General features: G+C 35.7%; 1 protein-coding gene across 1 annotated transcript in view; it reads right to left on the bottom strand.

Moving 5' to 3' along the window:
* EYS (eyes shut homolog) overlaps positions 1-23,688 on the bottom strand; it is a 1,685,417-nt gene that overhangs the window by 874,403 nt on the left and 787,326 nt on the right. The window contains exon 22 of the mRNA XM_033867388.2: positions 12,476-12,600. Coding sequence (XP_033723279.1) covers positions 12,476-12,600 — 125 coding nt within the window. The remainder of the gene's footprint in view (positions 1-12,475; positions 12,601-23,688) is intronic.

Below are 23,688 nucleotides of genomic sequence, written 5' to 3' on the forward strand. Positions count from 1 at the left end.
GGGTGATAATGTTGTTCATCATTTGTAACAAATGTACCCCTGTAGTGGGGGATGTCAACGGTAGAGGAGGATATGGAGTGGGTTTTGGAATCCAGCCTATGCTTTTATTTTGGAAAGTGATTCAATAATATCTTCTGCCCCTACCCCTACCAATATGACATAGAGATATTTATCTTAATAATAAATGAATAAAAGGTAAGTCATAGAGAAAAAATCACCAGCCTATAAGTGTGAGCGTTTAACATTCTGTTCCCAACTTTCCAATGTACTAACAATGTTATCTTAGGTATGATTCTGCAGTCAACTCATCATCTATACCTTCATGCTATAGATTTGGAAACTGAGGCTCACAGAACTTTCTATCTAACTGAGGTCTAAAATGTTAAGCCCATTCTCCTTTGAGGTAACATATAACACCAAGAATATTCTAAGTTTCTGTCAAATATGAACATTAATCCACTAGCCCTGTTTATACAAGAAATAGATGCATAAAGATGAGAGGAGGGTAATTATTACCCATGATATCTAAATAGCTCTAGGGGGTAGTCACAATTTTACTACACTTCATTTACCAATAAAAACCACTGTTCTAAGACATTTGGGTTGTACATCATAACTGTGCCACAGATCTGTTATATAAAATGCAAGAAAAATTCTTATTTTCAATAGTGTATTTATGAAAATATTAAACTATATTTGCTCATTATAAACTATATTTACATTATACAGAGAACTTCCTCTTTGGTTGTTAAGTTTCATTTAAATTTGTACCTTTCTTCCTTCTCCAATATCATCACAACCCTTGGATTACAAAAGATTGTTACTGTGTTGGTTAGAATGCTTAGAATACATTCAAACGAGGATGAGATGCTTGTGGTGAAACTGGTCCTGAAAAGCAGATGAGCCTTTGTTCTAACTACTGCACACAGCGTTTTCATTAGCAGTACTGAGCAATCCCTCTGGGTGGGCTTCCAACCTAGGTAAGCAGAGGAAGTCTTGGCACTTTTAGAGATTCCTTTCTAACCCTTGCAGGGAAACCTTAATCTTCGTCCTTTGAGAAAGCTCCTCTAATGAGTACTTTACTCAGATTTGACAATTGCCTTATTACTTTTAATATTAGAACCACAAACAGTGTCCCTGATAATGTCTTCATTTCCCTTGGCAAGCAGTTTCCTGCATAAACCCATTGCTGTCTTTCTTATTATCCCATATGCACCTGTCTACTCCACTCAGCTGAAGCTCTCTTTAGTGAGAAATTGAAACTAATGAAGTTTTACATTATTTTGAGGGTCTAACATAGTGCTCTGCACACAAAATATGCTCAAAATATCTTAAAGCAAAGCATCAAATTTTGCCTTAAAGGGAGCATTGTTGCTGTTTTTCTGTGCATTCGTTTGCTTATGGACCTGCCCCCTTTTCCTTAATTTGAATGTAAGAGCAGTAGGTGTTCATGTTTTTCTTCATATGATTTACAAGTACTTTGCTATGGTGAGTGTCCAAGGGATGTGTTTGATCTAAAATATCAAGAACCTGATCTCAAATATGGATAAATGTTAAAAGCAATAAAACATCCTTCTTTAAAAAAGGAATTATTAAGTTTATCTAAGAATTATGCCTTTGCTTATGTACTTTCTACATAGAGACAATAAACTTTAATTATTTAATAGGATGAGTCACGGCATCTTGAACACAGCAAATACTTGTGAATATTTATTAACAACATTGATCATTTTATATCATGATAAAATAAACACCAGAACCATAAACAAACATGAAACCCAATGGTCTGTCTTGCTATCCTGTGCCTTGTTCTTAGGTCTCTTTTGAAGATGACATTTAAAAACCAGGTATTGCAAATAGACTGTATTGCTGTAGAATTCAGAGCATACTTTCTCATTCAGAAAGTGTTTTTTCCTTTTTTTCTATTTTTAATAGAATCCAGCTTCTACACTACATAAAGATCTGTGTTTTAATTTAAAGAATGAAGTTAACACTTTTATTGACTACTATAATTCTGTAAAATATAATAAGCATGACCCAATCACAGTCACCAGTTAATGTATGGATCTATCTTGTTTGGTAGAAATTCATTTACTGAGGAAGAAAAGAGCAATGCTGATCAAATGGAAAAGAAGGAGATCATTTGTCTTGAATTTTTTAGCAAGCAAGTCTAGGACACTCCATAAATTGTGTCTGTCACTTAAATTCTTTTACAGAGCATTTGAATTTCAGAATAATGTAAGTACTTTAGTGATTTGATTCACTTTCACAATCAGATCTGCTAGAAAGAATAATCCGCAAAAATTATCAGCTTGTCAGAGATTGTCACAGCTCAAAACATTAAGAAAATCTGAGAGTTTAGGTCTTTAATATTATGCACCAAATATTAATTCTCAGAAATAAAGAAAAAATAGCAGATGATGTTCACTCCTTAAGTTACTCTTCATTATCAAAGAATCATTGTAGGAATATTAATATTAAATGTAGCGATATTAATTTTCCTAATCTCATAAACATGCAGCTGAGTTAACATTTTTATATGACAAAGTAATTAGTGAGAGTTTTAAAAATAGCTTAAACAGAAGAAATATAGAAAACATGTAGCATCTTTCCAAAGATCTGTTTGAAGAATGATGATTTTGGAGGGAAGTTGAAGTTAACATAAATAGACTTAATGTGAAGAGAATTGCTACAAATTATTTCAGTAAGAGGCTTGATGATTTGTGTTGAGTTTTGCTGTTTCAAGTTATAATCAGAAATTCAATGCTTGCATATTCCCAATAATTTGATATATTTTAACAGATTATGTGTGCTATTATATCAGCTGTTATACTTCTGTGTACAAGATAATTTATAATTTTTTAAAAAATTTCTACATGTTAGTGGAGAATCTGATTGCCAGCTAATTTGGTATCTTTTAAGCAATTCCATGAAGACCTCAAGCAACTCTGGGAAATAGAATAATCATTCTAGGTGAGATACCTGAGAAGCCTAATTAGAATAGGAAATCAGTTTTTTAAAAGACACATTGAATTTCATGAATGAAGGAAAATTCATCTATTTCCTTATTAAATATATTCATAGGTTATTTTATTCTTAAAACAATCACAAGACTTCTCGTTTCTGGTCCAGTGTGTAAGAAGCTTAGAAGTTATCACTCCCTTCTTCATAATCATAAAAAGCTGGATAAAACAAAAACAACAACTTTTCTTTGATTTGTGGTACAACTGAGGTCACAGGGCAAACTCCTCCCCCCAGAACTGGACAGACAGTAAGGCAGAAACAGAGAATCATAGCAGAGCAGAAACCATTGCTGGAGCCAGTGCCACAGTCGGAAAAACCGTAATTGACAAAGTGTTGGAGGCCTACTGTGTACAAGCTTGAGAGTTAAACACTCCGGGGCAGTGGGGGAGATCTTAGGGAATCCCCTGTACTTTCATTAAATTTTATCTCCAGGAGTTCCACCAGATTTTCATCGTAAATACATGAGAAAAATCCCTTTCTGCTTCCAACAGCGGGGGAAGAATAGCTGTTCTGAAGTACTTCCAGAGCATTCTGTTCTCCTTAACAAGGCCTGACTCCAAAGGAAACTTTTGCCAGAATGGTTAATCAATATTCCCATCTCCAGACTCTTGAAGCTTTCTTGTCACACCTAAGAAGGGGAGGTTGAGAAGCACATGTAAAGCTCACAGCCCAGAGTTGAGGCACAGGCTCCCAAAGGGACTGAGACCCTACTCTCCCACTTCACCCACATCAATAGGGCTCCCTTACAGTAACAGGGACTACAATGGAAAGAACTGCACAGATCAGATTTATTTAAGAAGAAGTCTCTAAGGAAGCCCAGTGATTACAGAGGAGAGAAAACAAGGAAATCAGCAGATTTTAGCCTCTGGCACCCATAGCCAGAGAAAACAGTAAACATGGCCTGACTCCTAGTTAGACAAAAATAAAGTCTCTTACTAAACACCTCTTTATCTCAGTTATTTTTATCCAGCACTCCATGTGTGGTTATAACTATAAAACTACAAGGCATGCTAAAAGACAACACAGTTTGAAGAGACAAAGAAAGTACCAAAATCAGACTCAGATATGGCAGAGACTTTGTAATGTTCAGACTAGGAACTTAACACTATTATGATTAATATGATAAGAACTCCAAAAAAAAAAAAAACCCTCAACAATGATAATGAAATTTAAAACATATGTATTATATTTTGTTCTCTCAAAGATGCTACAATTATCCCTGCTCTTCAAGAGCTTGAAATCTGTCAGTGTGGACAGATAAATAAGGAAACAAGCAAATATTATACTAGAATGTGATAACTGATGCAAGATTTAGTCTCTTCCCATCTATTCTGACTTACCCCTTCTGTGAGTTGTCAATTCTTCCCTATGCCCACTGCTTCCATGTTCACCTAAGCTCTATATGAGCACTTAATCCTTACTCCTAATGGATTCAATTTACCTATCCTCCAATCCTACTAACTATGTTATTCCTTAAGCCTCTCTGAAATTCTATATTATTCTGTGAATGACATTCTTTAAGACACCAATGAAGTTTGACTTTTTGCCATGATTATGAGTCTTATTTATTTATGTCCCATTTACTCTCAGGATTAGTTGGAGAAGGAAGAAAAAAATCTAAAAAGCAATTGTACAATAGTCTTACACATTTGCCATAACTGTTTCTAAAACAGTTTTGTCAAAGGTGTGGCCAAGATGGCAGAGAAGGAAGAACTTGAACTCCTCCCACAGACACCTCAAAATTACAAATACAGAGAAACTAACCATGGAAACTATATGAAGACTAGCAGAAAAGGTTTTCCACAATTAAAAACATAAAGAAGGAGCCAAAAGGAGAAAAGTAGGAGGGGTGGAGATGCAGTATGGTCAAGACCCAGACCCACCTGGTCAGTGACCCACACACAGGAGGAATATCACAACTGCAGAGGTTTGCCCCAAAAAGCAAGAGATAAAACCACATATTGGGTTCCCCCGCCCAGACATCCTGCATTTGGGGTATGAGCCCCTAGAGAGTCTGGCTTTGAAAACCAGCAGGTCTTGCATATGGGAGACCCAGAGGGCTGAGGGAGCAGAGATTTTCCTCTTCAAGTGTATGCACAAAATCTCACACACTCTGAGTCCCAGCATGGAGACTATAGTTTGAGAAGCCTGAGTTAGACCCACTTACTGATCTTGTAGAGTCTCCCAGAGAGGCCGGAGGCAAACTGAGATACCCACAGGAGATGGAGGTGCTGTTAGCAGCCATTTTTGAAAGTCATTCTATCATGTGAACACAAGCTCTAGCAGGCAACATTTTGGAATCCTCCCACTACGCTGTGTCAAGGGCATACCTCCCCACCAGTGGACCAGCACCAGCCCTGTGTCCCTCTGACCCTTTGGTCCACACAGCCAGCCATGCAGGGGCATGGCCCCACCAATGAGTGACCTGCACCAGCCACGTGTCAAGCCCTCCCCCCACCAGTTCAGATAGCCAGCTAGATGAGGACACAGCCCCACCCAAAAAAGGGCTAGCACCAGACCTGCAGCCCTGGATCCACACAGCCAGCTGTGTAGAGACCTGGCCCTATCCTCCAGTGGCCTGCAAACATGAAATGAGGCAGAGTCTCACAGCCAACTGGGTTGGAATCTAGCCCCATCTATCAACAAGCACCAAGTTCTTGGCCCACCACAATAGAAGGGGATACACAGCCCACACAGGGGGCAGCCTTAGAGCATGTGACTCTAGCAACCAGAGGGAAGCATGCTGTTGGGCCTCATAGGATGACTCCGACATAAGATCATTTCTCCAAGATTGGTAAACATAACCAAAATACCTAATACATAGAAATAAACACAAAGAATTAGGTAAAATAAGGAGAGAGAGAAATATGTTCCAAAAAAATAAATAACACAAAACCTCATAAAAAGAACTAAATGAAGTAGAATAAACAATCTGCCCAGTAAAGGGTTCAAGGTTATGATAATCAAGATGCCCAATGAACTTGGGAGAAGAAAAGATGAACACAGTGAGAAGTTCAACAAAGAGTAGAAAATATATAGAAGAACCAAACACAGCTGGAAAATAAAATAAAACCTACACCAGGAGGAAACAAGAGTAGATAAGAAAAACAGATCAGTCATTGAAAGACAGAGTAGTGAAAATCACCCAAACTGAACAGAAAAAAAGAAAAAATAATTAAAATAAATGAGGATAGTTTAAGAGACCTATGGGACACCACCAGGCATGTTAACAATTACATTATAGAAGTCCCAGAAAAAAAAAATAGAGAGAGAAATAGGGGCAGAGAACTTATTTGAACAAATAATAGCTGAAAACTTCCCTCACCTGGGAAAGGAAGCAAACATTCAGGTCCAAGAAGCGCAGAGAGTCCCAAACAAGATAACTCCAAAGAGGTTCATACCAAGACATGTTCTAATTAAAATTACATAAATGAAAGGTAATGAAAGAATCTTAAAAGTAGCAAAAGAAAGGCAACTAGTTTCATACAAACTCCCATGAGACTATAAGTTGATTTCTCAGCAGAAACTTTCTAGGCCATAAGGAAGAGAAATTATACTGTTAAAGTGATTAAAGGCTACAACTTCCAACCAACTCTACCCAACAAGGGTATCATTCAGCTTTGAAGGAAAGATAAAGAGTTTTACAGACAAGCAAAACCTAAAAGAGTTGAGCACCACTAAACTGGCTCTACAAGAAATGTGAAACAGACTTCTCTAAGTGAAAAAGAAAAGGCGATGACTGTAAATATGAAAATTACAAAATGAAAAATCTCACAGGTAAATGCAAATATACAATAACAATAGTAGAGCAACACTTATAAAGCTACTAGGAAAGTTAAAAGGCAAAAGCAATGAAGCAATCTATATCCTCAATAAGTAGTTAAGAAATACACAAAACAAGAAGGATGTAAAATATGATATTAAAAATATTAAATGTGAGGGGAGGGAATAAAGATGCAGGGTGTTAAAATATGTTGGAAAATAAGAGATCATCAATTAAAAATTATTATTTATGTTGTAATATATAAAAATCATGGTAACCAGAATCCAAAAATCTATAATAGATATACACATAAAGAAGAGAAAGGTACCCAAACATGACACTAAAGATAGTCATCAAATCATAAGGGAAGAGACCAAAGGAAGAAAGGGAAATAAAAGAAAAAGAACAAAATGGCAATAAGTACATACTTTTTAATAATTATTTTAAATATAAATGAATTAAATGCTCCAATCAAATACAGAATGGCTGATTGGATACAATACCAAGACCCATATATATGCTGCCTGCAAGAGATTCACTTCTGATCTAAAGACACACACAGACTGAAAGTGAGGGGATGGGAAAAGGTATTCCCCATAAATGGAAATCAAAAGAAAACTGAGGTAACAACATTTATATCAGACAAAATAGATTTTAAAACAAAGACTGTAAGATGAGAAAAAGAATGACATTACATAATAATAAAATAGAAAATATAATAATTGTAAATCTATGTGCACTCAAAGCAGGAGCACCTAAATACATAAAGCAAATATTAATAAATATAAAGAAATGAATTAACAGTTACACAATAATAGTAGGGGACTTTAACACCCCATTTACATAAATTGACATATCATCCAGCCAGAAAATCAGTAGGAAAACATTGGCCTCAAATGATACATCAGATCAAATCGACTTAATAGCTATCTATAGAATAGTTCAACCAAAAGCAGCAGACTATACATATTCAAGTGCACATGGGATATTTTCTAGGATAGATCACATGCTAAGCCACAAAACAAGTCTCAGAAAACTTAAAAAGTTTAAAATCATACCAAGCATCTTTTCTGAACACAATACCACGAGAATAGAATTACCTATAAGAAAAAAAAAAAAAACTGCAAAAACCACAAACACTTGGAGTTTAAAACCAATGGATCACTGAAGAAATCAAAGAGGAAATAAAAAAAAAATACCTGTAGAAATGAAATGAAAACAAAAACACAGGATCCAAAATCTATGGGACAGAGCAAAAGGAGTTCTAAGAGGGGAGTTCATAGCAATACAAGACTACATCAGGAAACAAGAAAAATAAAGAAAACAACATAATCTTACACCTAAAGGGACTAAAAAAAGAAAAACAAAGAAACCCAAAGTTAGCAGAAGGAAAGAAATGATTAAGATCAGAACAGAAATAAATGAGTCTAAAAAAAGAGCAGAAAAGATCATTGAAACTAAGAGCTGCTTCTTTGAAAAAATAAATGAAATTGATAACCTTTTATCCAGGCTTATCAATAAAAATAGAGGGCTTAAATAAGTGAAATTAGAGAGGAGAAGTTACAACCAACACCACATGAGAGGTTGTTACAAACAATTATATGCCTATAAAATGGACAACCTAGAAGAAAAAGGCAAATGCCTAAAAGAGTATAATCCCCCAAGACTGAATTAGGAAGAAATAGAAAGTACAAACAGACTGATTTTTAGTAATGAAATTGAGTCAGAAATTTAAACAAAACAGAACAAAAAACTCCCAAAAAACAAGTCTACCAAACATTCAGAGAAGAGTTAATGCCTATCTTTCTCAAACTACACAAACAAACTGAAGAGGAAAGAACTCTTCCAAACTCATTCTGTGAGGCCAGCATCACCCTGATACCAAAACCAGACAAAGAAAGAAATAAATAAAATTATAGGCCAATATCACTAAAGAATGCAGATGTAAAAGTCTTCAAGAAAATATTAGCAAAATGAATTTAACAATACATTAAAATGATCCTACAGTACAATCAAGTGGATTTATCCCAGGGATGCAAGAATGGTTTAATATCCACAAATCAATCAATGTGATATATCACATTAACTAATAGAAGAATAAAAATTATACAATGATCAGAATAGATACTGAAAAAGATTCCAATGAAATTCAACATCCATTTATGACAAAAAATCCACAACAAACTGTATAGAGGGAACAAATCTCAACATAATAAAGCCCACATATAAGAAATACCCAGCCAACATCATACTTAATGTTGAAAAGCTGAAAGCATTGCCTCTAAGATCAGGAGCACAACAAGGATGCCCACTCTCACCATTTTTATTCAACAGTGTTGGAAACCCTAAGTACAGCAATCAGACAAGAAAAGGAAATAAGTGTAGATTGGAGAGGAAGAAGTAAAATTGTCACTGTTTGCAGATGACATGATACATATATAGCAAATCCTAAAGACACAATCAAAAGACTATTAGAACTAGTAAATAAATTCAGCAAATTGCAGGATACAAAATTTATATACAGAAATCTCTTTTACTTCTATACACTGATAACAAACTATCAGAAAGAGAAATGATGAAAACAATCCCTTTAAAATTGAATAAAAAATAAGTTACCTCTGTATAAATCTAACCAACAAGGTAAAAGTCTTGTGCTCCAATAACTATGACACTGATGAAAGAAACTGAAGAAAGCACAAATACACATAAAGTTTAACAATGTTCATGGATTGGAAGAATTAATATTGCTAAAATGTTCATACTACCCAAGGCAATCTACAGATTCAATGCAATCCCTATCAAAATACCAATGGCATTTTTCACAGAACTAGAACAAATAATTCTAAAAATTCGTGTGGAAACACAAAAGATCCCAAATAGCTAAAGCAATATTGAGAAAGAAGAATGAAGCTGGAAATATCAAGTGCTGTGATTTTAAACTATACAACAAAGCTACTGTAATCAAAACAGCATGGTACTGGCACAGAAACAGACATATAGCTCAATGAAACAGGAGAGCCCAGAAATAAACCCACACACTCATGGTTAATTAATCTAAGACAAGGGAGGCAAGAATATACAATGGAGAAAAAACAACCTCTTCAATAAATGGTGGTGGAAAAACTGAACAGCTACACAAAAAGATCAAACTGGACCACTTTTTCACACCATATACAGAAATAAACTCAAAATAGATTTAAGACTTAAGCATAAAATCTGAAACTATAAAACTCTTAGTTAGAAAACATAGGCAGTACACCCTTTGACTTAGGTCTTAGTAATATTTTTTTGGATCTGTCTTCTCAAGCCAGGAAAACAAAAGCAAAAATAAACAAATGAGACTACATCAAACTAAAAAGCTCTTGCACAGTGAAGGAAACTACCAAAGTAAAAAAGGCAGCCTACTAAATGAGAGACAATATTTGCAAATCTTATATTTGAGCAAAACATTTTTTTTGAAATTCCAATTAATAATTTACATCCTATTTTCAAGGGTATATCTTTAAGTCATATTTAATTTAAAATGTCTATATACTGCTATAACATTGACAGGTACAACATAAATTGTAAATTCTTTTTCACTAAATTGTTTCCTCTATCTTTATCCGTTCATTTTAGAACATATCAAACGCATTAACAAAAATAGAATCCCCCTTATATTTTTATAGGATTTACCCACACAGTATATCTTACGATTGTAAGTTTTTAGTTTTATTTTAGCTTTCAATACTTGAGACAGTGGGTATAAGAATATCCATTTCAAATTTATTTGTTAATTGCCATAGTAAAATATAGGTTTATTATATCTGTAACAGTTCCCTCCAATTAGTAGACTTCTGGTTTTATAAAACTATATGTTTTTCAGGATATTTTTTACATTGTCAACATATACCTCAAAGGAATTTTAAAGACATTTGGTAGTAAATTCTTCTTGTTCAACAAAAAAATCTATAAAATGATCATTTCTTTTCTAGTTATTTAGATTTCTATATACCAGTTGCATTAGCAGAAGAATTTACTTAAATAAAGGATAGAGTTCAGTCTTCTTCTCTTTCTACTGACTCCTTGAGGAAGCTATTATTGATGTAATCTGAGGTGATACAAAAATAATTTCTTGGCACTGAATACCTCCCACACTCTGTTGTCAGAGTGCCTGAAATTCTTCCTCAAAGATCATCCTCCTGTGGTCACTAAGGGAAAATTCTTTCCCCAAGGCAAAGCCTGGACTAGAGGATTCTCAGAGAAAGGAAAACAATGATTCTGTTTTAGTTTACCCATGTCCCTCTCAGACATATTGGACTTATACCCAGGCTTTCTCAAATTCTTGTGTTCCAGTGATAGGTATCAACCATTTTTCTGTTCAATTCCTTAACCACTTCTGGAGACTCCTGCTTCTGATCCTCCAGCTCTGAGGAGTCCTCTGCCCCATTCATACCTGGGCATCCTTCTTCAGCACTGGCCAGGCCTCGCATTTCCTTGACATGTGATTCCTTAATACTGCACCTGACTGGATACCCTCTCTAATTATTTAGCCTTAATCTTGGTTAAGACTGGTCCATCTATTAATCAAATTTATAAATATATATGTTTTATTTTAAAATTTCATTTTATTTTATTTTTTATCTTTTGGCAGTGGTGGGTCTTCATTGCTGCATGCGGGCTTCCTCTAGTTGCAGCGAGTGGGGACTACTCTTCATTGCAGTGTGTGGGCTACTCGTTCTGGTGGCTTCTCTTGTTGCAGAGCATGGGCTCTAGGCATGGAGGCTTCAGTAGTTGTAGCATGCGGGCTCAGTAGTTATGGCTTGCAGGCTCTAGAGCGCAAGCTCAGTAATTGTGGCGCATGGGCTTAGTTGCTCCGCAGCATGTGGGATCTTCCCGGACCAGGGCTCGAACCCTTGTCCCCTCCCTTGGCAGGCAGATTCTTAACCACTGCACCATGAGGGAAATAAAAACAATTTATTTTTAAATTTTATATTGGAGTATAGTTGATTTATTATGTTGTGGTAGTTTCAGGTGTATGGCAAAGTGATTTAGTTATACATATATATATACATTTTATAAATATACATTTAGAATTCCTGGCAACACAGTCTTGACAATCGCTGTTCCCTTACTATCGATATATTCATATGCTGTGGCCAGCTTTAATAAAGGATTGTGGTCAAAAGCTGTCTTTTAATAGAGATATTTCTACCAGGTAAGTCTATTCTAGTGCTAATGGAGTCACCTGTTCAAATTTGCCAAAGAAGGAGATTCATCCTCCCCAGACACACAATATTCTGAGCTCAGCCCTGTAGCAGTGCTATGTCCTTGAGCAAAATGGAGGTTCTGCCAATACCCTGATGGTATTAAGTAATTCCTCTCTGGCATTAAAAAGAAAAATGTTTTGCTCAAATATAAGAATTCCTTGCCCTTTAATGTTTTAATGCATTTGGTCACTTGCACCTTTGTATAGATCAGTCTCTCAGAATGCTTTTCTCCTGATAGGAAGGGCTGAGGGTGCATGTGATGGATGGAAGAAGGAAGGGGAATTGTGAGAAAAGCACAGTAAGTGCAGCCAGAGAAGGAGAGAGGTACTGAGAGGAACGTCTCCAACCTCCGTTTGTCACCATGCAACATTCCAGTATTTCCTCTCGTTCAAGGATGATGAAAAAATATATCACAACAAAACCCATCAGTAAGTTTTACCACAAGTCCAGGTGTGCATAAACATGGCAAGCCTTCGTCAGGTTCACTTCCTCTGCACATTCCATGAACATGTAAGATGGAAAGGCACTCATAAAGTTCTTTCTCACAGGGATGTCCTGAACTTCCTGTTAAACACAATAACAAAGCAGAGATTCAACTGTTAATAATACTTGTAAGAATAGCTTATATATATACACACATATATATATATAGTTTCAATTCAATTCTTAATAATAATAATAGTAAGGAGAATAGCTTAATAATAATTCAATTCTTAATAATAATAATAGTAAGGAGACTAGCATATATACATGTATATAGTTCATATACACTCCTACTCTATGTTAAAATAGTGCTAGGTATTTAATATAAATTGTTTCAATTCTCTTTATAATCATTCTATCAAGTAGCTATTATTATTATCTCTATTTCTTAACTGGAAAAATTAAATTAAGAGAAGACAAATAATTTGCCCTAAAATCATGCAGTGTGTAGAAATGGAAGCAGGTATATGTAAAATAAAGTTTCAGATTGTACCTTTGGTGCCATTCTACATTCCACATCTAAATTTCTTTACATATTTCCTTTGGAATAGATACGTAGAAGACAACGGAATAAACACACCCCATAATTCCATTTAAAGTGAATCTTAAATTCAAAGGAAAGCAATTACTACAGATTCCTCAATGTGAAATGTTTTCTTGTAATACTCATAGTGTTTTACAGTTAGTATTTCTTAAGCTGTAGTTCTAAAGAATACAAATCTTATGTCTTTGTTCAGCTGACTATTGGCTGTAAGAATTCTCCTTAAACATGAGATCTAATTTTCCACACTAAAACACAGCATGTTTGTCTTCTGTTTGATATTTTCCAGAATTTTAACATTAAACCAGCACCAACATTGCTAAGCTACACACACAATATCCGAGCTGTGGTTTACTGGGTGCATATTAGAAGCAGTGTGAAACCATTGATTCTTTCTTATGGGGCAACTATTTATAATAAATCAGTATGTTTAAGAACATGTTAACCTGAATATACTATTCCACATAGGGATGAAAGGTCTACAGAAACAGCTGTCGCTACTCTTTGATGACCTAAGTGAACTTTAAAGCAACTTTTTAAACTTTATTTGTCTATGTATTATCCCACAGCATTTAATCTGAACTCTGGCTAGTGGGAAATTCAGTCTTATTCTTGTTCCTACTTAGCAATATATTCTCACCATTCTCCCTGATAAATCGTATGAGAACAATTAAATAAGTATTCTGAGGTGTTTAGAAGTGATTTCTGTGCAATACCACATTATAAGAAGAAAAATAAAAAGGCAAGTTTAAGAGATTTGGAGGACCCAGATCAAAGTTAGAAGTAGCTGCCCAAAGACCAGTCCATGACTCTCGACTTTGTAATGTTCTGTCATGTAGTGAACATCCTGTGGGCATCTCTGTTCATCAGGCTATAAGAGGTGATTCAGGAAAAATATTTTTGGAGGGCTTATAAAAACCACCACAACCAGTCATTCACATGGTTGAATCTTACAAACATATTGTTTTGCATAACAGCAAATTCTGTAAAAACACTTACATTCTGATAACTGTCCCTATAAAAGTCAAATACACACAAACTTAATAACATCACTTAGAGATACCTACACATATAATAAAATGCTAAGGAACACTAAAGGGATGTTGAATATAAAATTCAGAATTGTTTCTGCAAGGCGGGAGATACTAATGTGTTCAGAGAGGGATATCGAGAAGGCTAAACTCATTGCTAATGTTATTTCTTGAAGCAGATGGAAGGTACACAACGTTTATTATATTATCTTATACAATAAATATACATTATACATTGCTTGTATATTCTTTTGATTGAATAAAACAGTCCACAATATATTTTAAACAATTAAGAATAATAATGTAGCTTTCTTCTTCCTTCTAGTACTGTGAAGGATATTACAAACTCTAAACCATAAGATAGGAATAGGGAAAGAAAAAGAGTTCACCAGACCAGTAAAAAGACAAGGAAATTTTTATTCAAGAGTATTACAATAAAAGAAAAAGACTATTGAATTAAGGGAGAGCTATGGAACACAACTGCACTGAACCAAATGTAGGTGGAAGGGTTTTCAAGTGTTGGGATGAACGAGTGGAAGAATGCTGGTGGATATTGGGCCGGGGGTGTTGGTCAGTGTGCTCAGGCCATCTGTGTGGCTAATGGTCACTCATTGACATTAGACACACTCCTCCCTGGAGGGGAGAGAGGGGCACTGCCTCCTTCTATGGTTCCATCAAAGTGCTGACTTTCAGGTCCTTGAGAAAGACATTCCTGGGTTGTAAAATTGGCAAAGCCTGCAAGAAAGTTCCAACATCAATGGGATGGAGAAGAATTTACAATTACGAGTTTTCTAAAGTGAATGCTGTAAAGAAAGAGAGAGTGTGCCATGGAGTCATGAAGAAGTCTGTCTAAAGTTTAGTTAAGCTGAGGGGAACAGTAAGGATGTCTTGGTCAAAATCAAGAAAATAGGATAGAATAAAAGTTAGTAGGGGTTCAGCTCAGGAAACAGAAATCACTCTAGGTTTCTAAGCAAAAGGGGCCTTAATAACAGAATAAGACACTCCAAATTTATTAGAAGGAAGGGCTGTATGGGTCACTTCTAGAATCACAGATCTGACTCTCTGGGAGATGACACCTCAGTCGTAAGCAGGAAAGTAAGAAGCATAAAAGCCACCATTGAATGACTGAGTTCAAGATCCCCTTGCACTAGTTGAGGGAAGCTGGGTACCCAAGAGCTGCCACCACTTCCTCCCCAGCTACCTCTCCCTGAAGCTGGTGACTCAACACAAAATTGCAGTCTTTCTGCCAGTCCTGCTTTTTAATACACAGTCTTTGATTCAATAGGGAAATCTGCGGCATAAAACCCCACATGTCCATGACCTTCTCCACCAGATGAAACTGCTAAGACACCCAGAAAAGACCTTCACCATATCCTCCAGATTTCATGTATGTTTATATTGGTGGAACTCAATTTATATTTACAATTTCAATTTCAAGGGAGTTTAGATATTGTAGTTTTTAACATCCTTGCCTCTGCAGTACAGAAACCACAATAAACAGGAATGGATGCTGAGTGTCAATCATACCTACTGTGGGCAAAGAATGTCATCTGCCGTATCAGTAAACAAAGTGTTACAGCCATTAAGCCAGCAGCCACTGTGGCCACCACCAACTGTGCCCCTTGAGGGAATTCAGAATGGAGAAAACAAGATACAGGATTACTCTCTAGCAAACTAGATAGTTGAGGTGCATGTCAAAGAATGATTTCAATGAGCTCAGATTCTGGTGTCTTCCCATACATAGAAAAGTACTAAATCCATTAACCTGAGATGTCTGTTTTTTCTTTAATTAACAGTAATCTTTTGATGTTCTGAATACATGGTTTTTGTTGCAAAGACTCTTGTATATCCTAGCTCCTTCCTTTCCTCTTGGGAGCCGTCCCTCAGAGAGATCTGAGAGGCTGCCTCCTGGGCTTAAGTCCTCAGCAAGTCCACCGAATAAAACATGATACTCAATTCTTAGGCTGTGCGTTTTTTTTCAGTCAACACTATCAAAAATAAATAAGATAAATGTCCTTGTACTGGTGTGGGCCAGAAAATGGAAACAGAATAAGGGACTATAAAACAGGCAAATTAAACTCCAGTAGGTAAGATTGAAAAAAGAAAAACTCACAGAGGTGAAGAAAACATCTTTGCGTCCCATATAGATTTGTTGTCCATTTGTAATAAGGTAACCAGATGCTAAAAAAATACTGTTTGGTGATTAAAATCAATAAACCAAAAGTTTTCATTAGCAATTCAGAAAAAGTGATCAAATCATTGTGGTGTTAAACTCATAGTACTACTCTAATATCTGACATATGATAAAAATAAATAAATGCTTATAGAATGAATGTTGTCAAATAATGCACATGTAAAACAAAGATGATTTTAGATGTCAAATTATAATAAAAATAACAAATTAGACTAATTTTTAAGGTGATGAACAAAACAAATCTTTAAATACATCAATATACATGACTAGAAACACTGACCAGTTTTAACACTACCATTCTCTGCTATAAAATAGCAGTTGTAATAGTTTGAGTTTATTAATGAAAATAAAAGTCACTATTTCAAAGATTTATATATTTTACTTTCATTTCATTTTCCCTCTCAGCACCAAGTGATTTTCATCTAATCTGGGGAAAATAAAATTAAACCTAAACTGAAAATAATTCTGCCTTACTAGTTAATATAATATGTAGTAATTGGATAACATAAATGAAGTCTCTCTCCTTTTCTTAGTCTAATTTTAGAATATGTAAAATTGATTTTTACATCTATATGTTCATGAAAATATAATAGTATATACTCTCATATTAGAGATTATTTCACTTTTCATGGTTCTTAGTTAAAAGGAAAAACCATTCTATGTCTCTTGTTCTAAATACAAAAGCCTATCCCTGACCTAATAATTGTGAGCATGGGTGGCAGATAGCATATGTATTTGTTTCTCAGTTTTCTTGCCCCAAGGACAATGCAGCATTTCTGCTTCAAAATGAATAATGCTATTTTAAGGGCAAAATATGTGTCTGCAGTTATATTATTACCTATACAAACATGACTGCACCCCTCCTGAGTATAAAAAGTGTCTGGAGGCTTCCCTGGTGGCGCAGTGGTTGAGAGTCCGCCTGCTGACGCAGGGGACACAGGTTCGTGCCCCGGTCCGGGAAGATCCCACATGCTGCGGAATGGCTGGGCCTGTGAGCCATGGCCGCTGAGCCTGCGTGTCCGGAGCCTGTGTTCCACAACGGGAGAGGCCACAACAGTGAGAGGCCCGTGTACGGCAAAAAAAAAAAAAAAAGAAAAAGAAAAAAGTGTCTGAGCACAGTGACTGCCCCAGGGATTGAGAACAATTCCGGGAGAAGCATTCACATTTGCAATACAGAGATTTTCCAACTGTCAGCTTGCTCATACTGGTAAACTTACTGAGTGGTAAACACTTTTATGTAACACTATAAATGGGAGTACTTAGGCCAAAACATAAGTGCATTTTATTTTGTAAAATAATCTGAATATTTGTATTGATACTTCAATGGGAAAGAGCTCACTGGTCATTGGATTTACTGCCTACGCAGAGATGAGCTCTGTGATCAATACTGTCTTGTACTGGACAAAGACCTCATGCAGAGAGGGTGGGTGAGGTCTGGGATCCAACCTGTGCTCCACTCGTCAGACACTGCCCTTTCTTAGCCTGGAGGGAAGGGTATCTGCCTAGGGAGAGGGAGAGGGAGAGGGCCCCATGCTAACTATGGCCCTTCATGGATCAGAATCACAAATGGACTGTACTTTTCCAAGATATGCCGAATACAACTGCTCAGATGGGGTTTCCTGGAACAAAACGAAAGAACAGAGTCTTCTAACCTACTTACACCCAGTTTAAATTTCAGTTGTGTTTTGCAGATTCGTGTGGCGAAGAAACCAACATTTAATTTTTCAAACTTTTTTCTGTTCAGAAAGTTGCAGGAGTCAAGCAGTTGTTTGACTACAGTGAAGGGGGAAGGGAGAAAAAAGACAAAAATCACAAACCTTGAGGTGAAGTTGGAGGAGGCACCCAAGATGACAACCATGGAGGAAGAGCTGTTACATGAAGACAAGAACATCCTGAAAATTGGCCACATGATGTGAACTTAAGGAAGATTTCCACAACTGATGAGAGTAAAAAATGGCAATAATTTATGGTACTTAACTAACTTAAGGATAGAAGTAAATACCTTCTAGGATTTAGGTAGGATAGAAGGTAGGTTTCCATCCAGAAGTATGTAAGGTAAGGCTGATGACCTGATTTAGACCAGAGCATAAGAAAGAATTATCAACATGATTTAAAGCTGGTTTCCTCTATGGTTGAGAGAGATGAGGGGACCAGTATAAACCAAATAAGTCAGCATTTGTGTCTTTCTGTGCCATTTCGGAGAAGGCAAATTGCTATTAACTACTCAGAAAAGTGTTAAGTTCTCAGTTTTTGCTTATGGAAGCTTTATAGGAGCTAATCAGAGAGATCTGGAGGTTCCCCCTTCCTGAGATATCTCACAGTGCTTAGAATTGCTAACATCCAGATTAAGTGATTAAGCTGCCACACACTGATGGACCTTATTGGTGAAGGTCTTTTTTTTTCTTTTTTTGGAGGGCTGTCCATTTGATTTTTTTTTAAATTTTCATAAGAACATTTAACATGATATGTATCCTTTTAAAAGAAATTTAAGTATGCAATACAGTACTATTAACTATAGGTACACTGTTGTAGAGTAAGTTCTGGAACTTACTCATCCTACATAATTGAAACTTTATGGGGAGTTGCTATTCAGTGCAGGCCCTTTTTGGGGAACATAAGAAATGAGGGTACAGCACCAGGCCAGACTTCCTGGCTGTGAATTTCAGTTTTGCCACTAATATGATATGGGGGATTACCCAAAGACTCTGGGATTACGTTTCCTCATGGGAAAAATGAGATGAAAAAAATACCTTCTTCACAAGGTCATTATGAACACTGAATAAGTAAGTACATGTAAAATAGCAAGCTGTCCATGTACTAATATTGTTATTGTTACTATAATTAGTATTATCTAAACAAATATGTGCTCAAGGCCTCCCACATTTGGCCTTCAACATCTAAAATTCAGGATATGACAGAAAGAAGAGCTCAACAACAGGGAGACTTTTCAAGGATAAAATGATGAAGAAAAAAATCAGACTCCTATCAAAATGAATTCATGTTGGGGGTGAGGAAAGGACTGACTACACAGTGGTGGCATGAGAACATTGTGAGGGCAGTGGCCACATGACTGGCTGTGGTGGTACTTACACAATTTTACACATTTATAAAAACTATAGAACTGCCTGTCAGAGAGTGAATTTCAAGATACAAATTAGGAAACATACTGAAAAAAAGAAAAACAAACAATAGCTAACTGTGCTATTAAAGACAATGAGGAAAGAAGAAAAAAATGAAGAAAGATTGAAGGGTGACCTGCAAGCGTGAGATTATTCCTTAAATAACTTCAGAAGTAGAAAGTGCTGGTGTGGTTAAGAGGCCTGGCTGGAGAGAGCCCTTGGGAGGGGACAGGGGTCTGAGAGGGTATCCATAGCACTTTCTAATAATTCGTCTGTTTGTTTTGTTGCTTACAAGGTATGTGCTCTTGTGACTTGGCTGTGAAGAATCTAAACAGAAATAGAGACACAGATGTAGAGAACAAATGTAAGGAGACCAAGGGGGAAAAGTGGTGGGGGAGGGGGAGTGGTAGGATGAATTGTGAGATTGGGATTGACATGTATACACTAATATGTATAAAATGGATAACTAATAAGAAAAAATATTAGTTATAAATTATTTATAAACATATATTTATTGGTTATAAAAATAAATTAAATAAAATTCAAATATTAAAAATAATAATAATAAATTTTTTTAAAAAGGATGGCGTGGTGGCCATAAGGATTTTGCTTAGTGCAGGTTTATAGCAAGTATTCAGTGAAGGACAGCTACTGGTATTGTTATTTAATCAAACTGCTTATACCAACTGTGATAACTCATTCCATTTTGAGAAATTTTAAAATAAATCTGCTTTATATGGGGGGAAAAAAAAAGCCCAGAATCTAAGTCTTGCACCAAAAGTACCAGCAAGTTCTGAGTTATCACCCAACAATGCGGATGAGTATTTTTGAGGTCTTTCGTTTCCACAGTGGACCGGATGGGCAACATTCAGAACGGGACTTTGTTTGATGCTGCAGCTGCTTCAGAAGGGCCCCAGGCCTCAAGTAAATCTGAAACAAGTGGAATCTTCACCTGGAGCATCAATACTAATCTATCAACATAATAAATGGAACTAGCAATTATAAGATATGTATTGATACGGTAAAAATGACTTTAATACTTGTTTTGTTTCTTAACTGTTTTCATAGGATTATATGCATTGCTTAAGGTGGCTATCTAACGTTTTTAAATGATCAGACCTTGACAAAAATATATATATATTTTTAATTCTCCAACCTTATTTTCTGGCACTCCTTACATCCAACTTTATTTTTTTTTTGCATCTTATTTTACTTATTTTTACATACAGCAGTTTTCTTATTAGTTACTTATTTTGCACATATTAGTGTATATACGTCAATCCCAATTGATCCCACCACCACCCACCACCCCCGCTTTCCCACTTTTGTGTCAATATGTTTGTTCTCTACATCTGTGTCTCTATTTCTGCCTTGCAAACCAGTTCATCTCTACAGTTTTTCTAGATTCCACATATATGCATTAATATACGATATTTGCTTTTCTTTTTCTGACTTACTTCACTCTGTCATTCATGTCTATAGTCATTTTCACTCTGTATGACAGTCTCTAAGTCCATCCATGTCTCTACAAATGACCCAGTTTTGTTCCTTTTTATGGCTGAGTAATATTTCATTGTATACATGCACCACATTGTTTGTATCCATTCATCTGTTGATGGGCATTTAGGTTGCTTCCATGACCTGGCTATTGTAAATAGTGCTGCAATGAACATTAGGGCGCATGTGTATTTTTGAATTATGGTTTTCTCTGGGTATATGCCCAGTAGTGGGATTGCTGGGTCATATGGTAATTCTATTTTTAGTTTCTTAAGGAACCTCCATACTGTTCTCCATAGTGACTGTATCAATTTACATTCACGCTAACAGTGCCAGAGGGTTCCCTTTTCTCCATACCCTCTCCAGCATTTGTTGTTTGTAGATTTTCTGATGATGCCCATTCTAATAAATGTGGGATGATATCTCATTGTAATTTTGATTTGCATCTCTCTAATGATTAGTGATGTTGAGCATCTTTTCACGTGTTTGTTGGCAATCTGTCTATCTTCTTTAGAGAAATGTCTATTTAGTTCTTCTGCCCATTATGGATTGGGTTGTTTTTTTTTTGATATTGAGCTGCATGGGCTGCTTGTATATTTTGGAGATTAATTCTTTGTCAGTTGCTTCTTTTGCAAATATTTTCTCCCATTCTGAGGGTTGTCTTTTCATCTTGTTTATGGTTTCCTTTGCTGTGCAAAAGCTTTTAAGTTTCACTAGATCTTTGTGTTTATTTTTGTTTTTATTTTCATTACTCTAGGAGGTGGGTCAACGAAGAGCTTGCTGTGATTTATGTCATAGAGTGTTCTGCCTATGTTTTCCTCTAAGAGTTTTATAGCGTCCTGTCTTACATTTAGGTCTTTAATATATTTTGAGTTTATGTTTGTGAGTGGTGTTAGTGAGTGTTCTAATTTCATTATTTTCCATGTAGCTTTCCAGTTTTTCCAGCACCACTTATTGAAGAGGCTGTCTTTTCTCCATTGTATATCCTTGCCTCCTTTGTCATAGATTAGTTGGCCATAGGTGCATGGGTTTATCTCTGGGCTTTCTATCCTGTTCCATTGATTTATATTTCTGGTTTTGTGCCAGTACCATACTGTCTTGATTACTGTAGCTTTGTAGTATAGTCTGAAGCCAGGGAGCCTGATTCCTCCAGCTCCATTTTTCGTTCTCAAGATTGCTTTGTCTATTCGGGGTCTTTTGTGTCTGCATACAAATTTTAAGATTTTTTGTTCTAGTTCTGTAAAAAATGTCATGGGTAATTTGACAGAGATTGCATTGAATATGTAGATTGCTTTGGGTAGTATAGTCATTTTCACAATATTGATTTTTCCAATCCAAGAACATGGTATATACCTCCATCTGTTAGTTTCACCTTTGATTTCTTTCATCAGTGTCTTGTAGTTTTCTGCATTCAGGTCTTTTGTCTCCTTAGGTAGGTTTATTCCTAGGTATTTTATTCTTTTTATTGCAATGGTCAATGGGATTGTTTCCTTAATTTATTTTTCTGATCTTTTGTTGTTAGTGTATAGGAATGCAAAAGATTTCTGTGCATTAATTTTGTATCCTGCAACTTTACCAAATCATTGATTAGCTCTAGTAGTCTTCTGATGGCATCTTTAGGATTATACATGTATAGTATCATGTCATCCATGATAGTGACAGGTTTACTTCTTTTCCAATTTGTATTCATTTTATTTCTTTTTCTTCTCTGATTGCTGTGGCTAAAACTTCCAAAACTATGTTGAATAATAGTGGTGAGAATGGACATCCTGTTATGTTCCTTATCTTACAGCAAATGCTTTCAGATTTTCACCTTTGAGAATGATGTTTGCTGTGGGTTTGTCATATATGGCCTTTATTATGTTGAGGTAGGTTTCCTCTATGCCCACTTTCTGGAGAGTTTTTTATCATAAATGGGTTTTGAATTTTGTTAAAAGCTTTTTGTGCATCTACTGAGAGAATCACAGAGTTTTTAGTCTTCAATTTGTTAATATGGTGTATCATGTTAAGTGGTTTGCATATATTGAAGAATCCTTGCATCCCTTTTATAAATCCCACTTGATCATCGTGTATGATCCTTCTAATGTGTTGTTGGATTCTGTTTGCTAGTATTTTGTTGAGGATTTTTGCACTATATTCATCAGTGATATTGGTCTGTAATTTTCTTTTTTTGTACTATCTTTGGTATCAGGGTGATGGTGGTCTTGTAGAATGAGTTTGGGAGTGTCCCTTTCTCTGCAAATTTTCAGAAGTGTTTGAGAAGGATGGGTGTTAGCTCTTCTCTAAATGTTTGATAGAATTCACCTGTGAAGCCATCTGGTCATGGACTTTTGTTTGTTGGAAGATTTTTAATCAGTTTCAATTTCATTGCTTGTGATTGGTCTGTTCATGTTTTTTTATTTCTTCTTGGTTTAATCTTGGAAGGTTATACCTTTCTAAGAATCTGTCCATTTCTTCCAGGCTGTCCATTTTATTGGCATAGAGCTGCTGTAGTAGTCTCTTATGATGCTTTGTGTTTCTGTGGTGTCCAATGTAACTTCACCTTTTTCATTTCTAATTTTATTGATTTGAGTACTCTCCCTCTTTTTCTTGATGATTCTGGCTAAAGGTCTGTCAATTTTGTTTATCTTCTCAAAGAACCAGCTTTTAGTTTTATTGATCTTTGTTATTGTTTTCTTTGTTTCTATTTCATTTATTTCTGCTCTGATCTTTATGATTTCTTTCCTTCTACTAACTTTGGAGTTTGTTTGTTCTTTCTCTAGTTCCTTTAGGTGTAAGATTAAATTG

The sequence above is a fragment of the Tursiops truncatus genome, chromosome 12 (genome assembly GCF_011762595.2).
Source record: "Tursiops truncatus isolate mTurTru1 chromosome 12, mTurTru1.mat.Y, whole genome shotgun sequence".
Taxonomy (NCBI): domain Eukaryota; kingdom Metazoa; phylum Chordata; class Mammalia; order Artiodactyla; family Delphinidae; genus Tursiops; species Tursiops truncatus.